General features: G+C 39.5%; 1 protein-coding gene across 5 annotated transcripts in view; it reads right to left on the bottom strand.

Moving 5' to 3' along the window:
• The window catches only part of LOC106462673 (sulfotransferase family cytosolic 1B member 1-like), a 40,748-nt gene that overhangs the window by 3,637 nt on the left and 27,712 nt on the right, over nucleotides 1–9,399 (bottom strand). For all 5 annotated transcript variants that reach the window (XM_022389994.1, XM_022389996.1, XM_022389995.1 and 2 more), the window contains exons 5-6: nucleotides 6,088–6,188; nucleotides 4,283–4,466 (exon numbers count right to left, since the gene is read on the bottom strand). In XM_022389994.1, the coding sequence (XP_022245702.1) occupies nucleotides 4,283–4,466; nucleotides 6,088–6,188 (285 nt within the window). The remainder of the gene's footprint in view (nucleotides 1–4,282; nucleotides 4,467–6,087; nucleotides 6,189–9,399) is intronic.

Below are 9,399 nucleotides of genomic sequence, written 5' to 3'. Positions count from 1 at the left end.
AACGTAGGATTCAAATTCGAGAGCTCTGGCCACTGCATCCTGCATGGTAGATGGGTGTGCTTGCTTCACTTGTATCTTAAGTTGTGGACTGTCCAAGGCATCTACGAACTGATCCCTCAGCAACAACTTGAGAATATCGGGTGGTGCAGTTGGGTAGGCCTTGTGTGCTATGCTTTCCAAGTCCTGAGCCAGTTCTTGCAGGCTCTCCCCTTTAGCACAGACTGTCGTCCTAAACCTAGCCCTGTAGACTTCTGACTGATTTTGGGTTCCGTACCTGAGTTCTAGAGCTGCTACCAGTGCTCTATAGTTGTGCCTGTCGTCTGCCGACAACTGTCCAAGTATTTCCAGTGGTTGTGCTTTCAAGGTCGTTGCCAGATATACTGCTTTCTGCTCCTCTGTCCATCCATTCATCTCTGCCAGTAGCTCAAATTGTGCTCTATGTGGTTCCCACGGTGCTTTCTCATCGTATTCTTGTGGCTTCCTTCTTACTGAATCACTCCTATTACTGACATTCATATCTGGGATGTGACTTCCAATAGGGCTGAAGATGTCTGCATTAGGGTTTAGCTGCGGGATCTGGAAGGGGCTTGCCATTGTCTGGGCTGATTAAGTCGACGGGTAATGTATCCTTAATAAATCATCCTTTAATGTATCTAATTCGCTTTTAAATTTACTTATTGCCACTGTAGTTGACTTTCCTGTAGTTGCTGCTGGCTTTCTTCATGTTTCCTTTCTTGTTCCAGTTGTCACTGTTGTAATCTCTCTTCTTGTTTCTTTTCTTTTTCCTCCAAGAACTGTTGTAATTTCTCTTGTTTATTTTGCTGTTCGAGCTGCCATTGTTGCAGGTTTTCTTGCAACTGCTGTTGTCTCTCTTATTGTTTCATTTCTTTTTCTTCCAACAACTGTTGTAATCTCTCTCTTCTTGTTTCTTTTCTCGTTCTTCTTGTTTCTTTTCTTTTTCCTCCAACAACTGCTGTAATCTCTCTTCTTGTTTATTTTCTCGTTTTTCTGGTTTCTTTTCTTTTTCCTCCAACCACTGCTGTAATCTCTCTTCTTGTTTATTTTCTCGTTCTTCTTGTTTCTTTTGCTGTTCTTGTATTGCTGCCATCAAATCTGCTAAGCTGTAGTTTGATTTTCCGCCTCTCATTTCCATTTTTTTTGTCCCACTCTCTGACACCAATTTGTTACGTCTCCGTTCGTTCGTTGATTTTCCGTAAATTCGTTACGACGAAACTTTAGCGACACAATTCCTTTCTTAAATAAAACTGGTTTATTCTTTCCGAATACAACTTTACGATACACTTAATTTCAACAGTCACTCTATAACAACACTATAACTCACGTCTCACGTGGCCAACAATATTCTGTCCGCATACATTCAGTTACTCATTACCTTCTTCCGTCACGTTGTGAGCGTCTTATATATACCAGACTACCCCCAATCTAGTAGTCTCCCGATAACTCATGAAGGTTCGAGAAGGACGTGGCGTGATGTTAATCCTGGGTAATGAGACAGGATGATTCAAAGGGTCAGAACGCACGATCCATTGGTCACATAGTGACCACTGAAGAGATCTCATATGTGCTCGTCCCAAAGGAATGAGAGGTTCAAGGGATACCCATGTCCCCAAAAGAGAGAGAACCATCCACACAGTAGGAAAAGGAGACATAGGTAAAAGCCTGATGGCTCTTTTTATGGCTTGTAACCTGATGGGGGTTGGTTGAGCTCGACTTGAGTATTGAAAAACACACCCAGATGGACGAGATATTGCATCTGTGACAGAAAAGGTTTCTCCAGTCTGATAAGAAAGCCTAATTTTGTGGCTTCTGAAAGGAGAACCTGAGAATGTTTTTTTGCTAATCGACGGGATAGTGCCAGAAGAAGCCAGTCGTCCATATAATGATGTGTGCATAGACCAAAAGAATGCAGATGACGAGAAAAAGCTCGTACATCTCTGCAGAAGGCATAAGGTGCTGATGCAAGACCAAAAGGTAGAGCGCTGAATTGCAAGACCTGACCCTTGTGCACAAATCTGAGAAACTTCGGGAGGATACCGCTATAGGAATATGGAGATAAGTGTCGGTAACATCGAACTTGGTCATCCAGAGCTCTGGGACAAAGTGCCATCGTAGGTTGAGGAAAGATTTCTTAGTAAAGTGAGGAGGATCTAAATATTGGTTGAGTCGAGACAGATCAATGATTGGGCACCAATCTCCTGTCTTCTTGGGTACAACAAATAATCGGGAATAAAATCACAGAAGAACGGGATCGACCCTCTCCATTGCCCTTTTGACTAACTAACAACTCTATTATGGCCAGAGAACGAAGCTCCACTCGTCGTGGATCTGTTAGAGGTGAAAAGGCAACAGGTTGAGCACATAATGGTGGAGATGATGTAAACTGAATGACCAACCCTGAAGCCAGAACAGGAAGTACCCATGGATCCCTGGTAAAAGAGCTTCAGATGACCAGAATGTGATGTAATCGTGCTCCCACTGCTCCCCCGCTCACGGGATAGTCACCGACGCCGTTGTCTACAGTCTATCTGAGTTGAACACCCTCGACAACATGGACGCACTCTATTATGGGAACCGGAGGAGGAGGTCGGGAAACACTAAAAGCCGACACTCTTATATTAACACCAGAAAGGCGAGAAGCTAACGATGATAAAGAAGAATGTAAACAAGTTGAATCAATTCGCGATTCCAATGTCTCTGGAACTCCGGCAAACCAGGTGGGACAGAGAAAAGAAGCTTCCCGTAACTTCCTGAGGACAGAAGATGGCAAACAACCATTTCTAACAAGGCGTCTCTACCCAGTAAATACCAACAAACCAGAAGAAAGAAATCACGAAGACAATCTGACTGAAGTAGACGTCAGCAAAGTCCCCAACTCGTCCTCAAATTGCTGATAGGAACATTGAAAGACTTCCAACAAAAGTTGGATCGAAGAGAAATACCTCAGGACAGTAGTGAGAGTAAGACAAATCTGAGAAAACTGTGATCTACTCAAGGTGATCATAGCTTCCAATCTAGAACCCAACAGGTCCAAAAGGGGTTCCATTGAGAATCTAAAGATACCTCCTCCTGACGTTGAAAAGCTAAACATGTTCGGATAAACGTGGGGGGGGGGGAACAAGGCATTGCTATCCTGTCCCGTAACTAAGCAGCAAATCTCCCAGCATGAACAGCAATATCTGGAGGAGGCGGAAAAACAAAGTAGTCATTAGCCATCCTTTCCGCCAACAAGGAAGGAGGTGAGTCAAATGCAATAGGAGAGAACCCCAAAACCCAAGTAACCAACTGAAGAAAAGGGGCTGGAGGTGGCTGATAAAGAGGAGGATCCTCTGTTGAGGCCGACCTAGTAAAAGAAAGAGCTGAAAACAGCGAGTGTAAATTCTCTCCGGTTATTCTAGTCATTTCCAAAAGCCGCCTCAGAACCTCTCGCAACGGATCATATCACGGGCGGCCTCGACTGAGAGTGACCACTCCCCTGGCTGTTGACAAACACCAGATAGCAGAAGAGAAGAGGCCTCCGTAGTAGAAACATTAATTCGGGAATTTATAACTGTCGTCTGTTTTTTTAATCAATTAATTTATAAATATAAGCGAAAATATAACCGTAGTCACGCCAACTACGTTCAAAGTCGCAACGTAAATGATGTGAATAATCACAACACTTCTGTTTATAGAACCCGTGCCAAACGCTTTGTCTAGAGAAAGTGATTACATTATCTGAATGAGGTGCTTATCTACAGTACCAGGATAGACGTCGCACAAAAGTTGGTGGGGAAATTTGCAAATTAGAATTTGCTTAGGGCATTTGAGTGGGGTATATAAAGACTGGAGCAAGCGTTTTCAATGCTTAGATGGGCAAAGAGTGGAAATCCTGAAGATCGAGAAATGGTGTTAGCGGAGAAAGTATGTGTTGCAATCATGAATTCCACCACAGCTTCGTTACTTATGGCCTTGTGACAATTCGGCCAATTTTATCGTGAGCTCATTTGCCAGTTACGCTATGTTCTGAGTATCCCTGACGAAACTACTTTCTTTCGTTGATCACGTCATTTGCCAAATGTCAGCCAAAGCTCTGTTTACGCGTGGATCGCTACATTTCCTGTATAGCCAAGTCCTCATTGTTTGTATGGGTCACATCATTTCATAAGCTCCCATTACGTGACTAGAGCTTGTCATTTCACTTTCCTGACAATTAACAAAGAGTGAAAGTAAAAGTAAATCGAACTTGCCATTAATAACGTTTGAGTAGGTTAGTTGTTCTCACCTTTCCGCATGAACTTGGACTGAGACATGTCAAAGAAATCTGTGACTGGAAGCTGTTCCCTGTTGACCATGTTGTTGTTCTTCATCTGGTCGAAGGAACAGTGGCTAGCGATCGTTTTGATGGTTTCCGCAGGGAGAGGGTGGTCCAAAAAGTTAGCGATCCTCTCAACCATCTTTTCCAGATCCTGAAATATTAGGATTAACGGGTCTGTGAATACATCCTAAAATAATATCCCAATTCATTTATTTTATTTACACATACAAAATATATGGGTTTAATCATAAATCAAGTGTTGATACAGAAAGCTTTATAGTTTTATAGTACTGTGATTTTACTCCGGATTCTTAGAAGTACGACACTAACCGTCCAGCTTCGAAATTGGCACCCACAAACACAGCCTTGTCTGCTAAAGTTTAAACTATTTGTAGACACTATTTTACTAGTTCAAGATAACATTTCTTTTATGCGATTGCCTCGCTAAAAGACACAATGACAGGAATAGACAGCACAATAATCAACATCTTAGAAGCAAACAGTGACACACAATCTGTAGCCCGCCAATTTGGAATCAAGTAAAACATTTTAATTGTGATGATGGTACGGGTTTCGTCGAAGTTAACACATTCGTTAGAAATTAACCGGGCAGTTAATAAGAACAGATTAATAAAAATACAGCTCTGATTAGCTCTCTTAACAACAGCTTGTCAGAGGTATCAACAGATTACACAGATGTAATTCACAGAGGAGAAGGGAGGATGTCTTACCCTTTCTCTTTTACATTAACTGGGGATTATACCCCTTTACATTTCACAGTAGTATTGAGTCATGGAGTTTACTTTAGCAGAGCATGTGTACCAACTGTCTACAGCTTTAACCCCACCTCCCTTTGTCACCAGTGTAACGTGTTGTTGTTCTTGATACACAGAACAGAACAGTCGCCTGGCATCATTTTAACGCGTGACTGTTCTAGGTACAAAGTACAGAACAGTCGCCTGGCATCATTTTAACGCGTACCTAGAACAGTCACTGATGCTAGGCGACTGTTCTGTACTCTGTACCTAGAACAGTCACGTGTTAAAATGATGCTAGGCGACTGTTCTGTACTCCGTACCTAGAACAGTCACGTGTTAGAATGATGCTAGGCGACCGTTCTGTACTTTTTCTAACACGTGACTGTTCTAGGTACACAGTACAGAACAGTCGCCTAGCATCATTTTAACGCGTGACTGTCTAGATACAAGGTTTACGAACACCTTGTACAGAATGTTGTTTCAAGTTATAATTCAGTTACTTATTCTGTTTATGCACAGTTTTTCTAATACTTTGTTATCTTGATTGTATTAGTAAACAATATATTGTCTATATTAAGATTTCACCAATTTCGTAAAGTAAATTATAATATTATTGTTATTCTACTTTATTAGAATTCCTATGAAGTTAACATAACGAAATTATCATGTTTTTGGTTTAAGTTATTAAGTTTTTCTTTCTGTACAGCAGGGGGAGCCTAACCCCAGATTTTTTTTTAAAATTTGAGGATTTTATTTCTACATGATAATTTTGGTGTGAGAATCCTATGTACCCTTAAGATTTGAACCATTTTATACATAAATGTAACAAACATTTTGGGTAATACGACCAGATCACGTGACATGAGTTGCCAAATACCCCCCCCCCCCCGAGAAACTTCTGAAAAAAAAAACCTCTGGTAGATGAATAGTTGATACTTTCAAATAACTTTGTTTGAGTTCGTAAGTAGTTTATTTTCTAAATCTTTATAGTGTATAAAAGACAAGTAAACTCACAATTTTCAGTTCCTCATAGGAAATAAAGAGAACTTTGTCAGGATGATCCAGGTGAAATTTCCAGTAAGTAAGAACATGGTCAAACCACGAGCCGTACACCACTATCCATAAAAAGAAAACATTTTTAGGAATCTCAATATGTGGACTTTGTTATTGACAAAGATAATTAGTAAACGAACGTTTCAATATTTTAAACTGTTAAGACAAATTAAACAAATCACAGAAACTTAAGATGTTTTAATGAAGTAATTAAAAATTACCTGTTTATCTATCGTTTGATCGCCTCTAAGCCTATTTCATAACTCCCACATTTGTATACACCAATCAACACACTCAGCATCAGTATAAAATTATGTTTTTAATTATTAGCGACTTAGAATACAGGATACGCGACTGTTCAAGTGCGATATTAAACTATAAAATAATACGAATTACATCTTTAAAAGGCAAAAGATTCGCCTTTTTCACCGCCATTATAAAAAACACAGTAAAAGTGTTAGGGTTTCAGAATTGTTGGGCAATTCAACACAAGGGACTATACGCGCATAGCCTTGCTACAACACAATACCATGTGTATACCTCACTTTTAGTTAGTAAGTAAGATCTTCGAAATTTCCGTTTTCTTTTAGTTCAGTTGGAACGCAAAGAGTCGTTCAAATAAATAACTAAACTTCTCTGTACTCTAAGTTTGCACAAGGATCCACTAATGACTAATTGGTCACTAAGCGTGTCTTCTTGCAGGAAAGATAACGCGATTTTATTCGTGATGTCCCGAAATAGACGGCTGTTTGTCTTGTCTGCGAGTAATGTAGTGTGGCATGGGGGACCTTCGTTTCTAAGCTCAAGCAGTATGGTTCCAGGTCACGTGTACGAGGGGCTTACTGTGAGCAACAAGACTTTGTGAATGTATCGTATTTATGGCCAGGTTCTCTCTTGACAAGCAGATTTTGATAATATTTTTGCTGTTCTGTTGAAACTGTAGCTTATACTTTAAGTTAGAGGGAGGAGAGGGAGGGGGGGGGGGGCTCACACCGAACTGGTGAGAGGGAACCAATAAAGGTATCTATGCAAATTCATTCCCTTGCCAGTTCCACAAACACTCGTTTTGTGTTTGTACTCTGATTATACTTTGTTATTAAAGATTGTTTTGTACATCTTGCGCGCCGTTTCTTTCATGTTGACGAACTGAGGCAAAGTTCAGGAAGATACAAACACACAAACTCCATGACGTAATATTATTCTGGCCTCGTGAACCCTAGATATTTCTCTGCAGGAAATCTCTGTACTCAATAATATCACAACCATTCCTAATTCTGTACTAACAAACTAGGGACACGGCAGCTAGATAACAGCGCCCATAACTAACTCTTCGACTACACTCGTCTGATCAAACAGTGGGATTTGACCATCATTCTTATAACACACCTACGGCCTTAAAGTGTGGGGGTGCGTTTGTGCAGCAACAAACCGAGAACTATGAAAACTTTGGATTCACAGTCCGAGCATGCTAACACTAGTTTGAATAAGTTTTAAATATTAATGAAAAATCTTTAATAAGAATTTCGTTGTTTTTGGAATGCATAGTGACTTTCAAGAAGCTACGTTTTATTTTTACCAAATAATTAAAAAAAGTCAGAACTTGGTTTTTTTTTAATACCAACTTTTTGAATAGCTTCAAAACACAAAGTTGAACAGGAAAACTACACTATCACTCGTGGTAATATTTTTTTCCACTCGATAGTTTTTTTCCAACCATTGTTTTTATTTTGGAGGTTATCCGTTAGAAAAGTAACATTAATGTGTTCATACAACAACTTCCCGAATACAATAACAAACCTTGGTCGACGCTTCTTAATTCTAAATATTCACCTTTTCATTATTTCGATAAAACAATACTTCGGGAAGGATACCACCACAAGGTGGTGTACGACCTACAAACGTACAGTCTCGACTCTGACGACAGGATTAACGAATCTATTAACAGATTACTAATATTCGCTTCTAATGATATATGTTTCAGATCTAACTTGAAAACAACACGCTCTTTACTCCTGTTTTGGTGAATCTAAGTTTTACATAAAATCTAGAATGACACGATTTGACCTGAGAAAGTTCGGATTACCTTGAGGTGCGTGGTTTTAACGTTGATAAAACGCGTTCTTAGATATAACTGTTTAAACATTAAACCTGTAGGTGATCAGGAGTAGCTTGTGGTTAGCGAGCCCGGATTGTGAATCCGAATACTGACGATTAACGCCCCACTGTCGCAAAAACACACTCCGCACTTTGGGCCACGGATGTGCTACAATAATTATGGTCAATCTCCATCCACTATTTGTTCAGAGAAGAGTATTCCAAGAGTTGGCTGTGGGTGACTTCTCTCTAGTCTAGAAGTCAGGTGTTAAAGACGGATCTTGTACATTTTAGCCCCAAAATTCCCAAACAATTAGTGTGTACTAATCTAGGTTTTCGTGATGCGTTTAAAACAGTATTGAATCTGAATGGAAAACAATAGTCGAGTGCACTCTAATAAAACGATTTCTACTAAACAGCGGAATGACGTACTATACTGATCTCTCACATTATTTTTATTATATGGTTTATTCAAAAGATTGAGACTAACATCTAAACACTGCTTTAGGCTTAACGTACCACTAAACACGCGCTTTAAATTGAAATTGACACGTAATTAAACCTGACGAAAATTAACGAGTAGGTATTCTGAACTATGGTTTCATCACACATTGACAAATTGAATGATATATATAATAAAAGCATTTTGTAAACGAACTCCGATATTTAATAATGAAGATGAAGACGGTCGATAAAACAGTTTATTTACAAGTTTCGAAATAACTTATGGGTCGAGCGGTCTTTAGCTATGAGTAGACTTTCTTTAATGTAGAGGTCAAGGTCTGAAGATCCCGTGGTAATATTAGGGAAATCGTTAAATGAAATATTGTGACCTGTGGTTTCAGAATGTGAACGAATGGATGAGTGGCTGGCCATCGACACCAATTTCAATAGTTTTATCCCCAACTTCTTCAAATGTAATCTGGTTATATCATTGTTGACCAGAATTTTTAATCTTTGTTCTAATTATTTTATTTTACACGAAGAAATTACCCTTCTACATAAACACAAGTTAAATAATGGCTATCTGGTTTACCCTTCTACATACACACACGTTAAATAATGGCTCTCTGGTTTACCCTTCTACATACACACATGTTAAATAATGGCTCTCTGGTTTACCCTTCTACATAAACACACGTTAAATAATGGCTCTCTGGTTTACCCTTCTACATAAAC

The sequence above is a fragment of the Limulus polyphemus genome, unplaced genomic scaffold (assembly GCF_000517525.1).
Source record: "Limulus polyphemus unplaced genomic scaffold, Limulus_polyphemus-2.1.2 Scaffold1222, whole genome shotgun sequence".
Taxonomy (NCBI): Eukaryota; Metazoa; Arthropoda; class Merostomata; order Xiphosura; family Limulidae; genus Limulus; species Limulus polyphemus.
The sequence above is the reverse complement of the archived record's forward strand: the minus strand, read 5'-3'. Positions and strand labels throughout refer to the sequence as shown.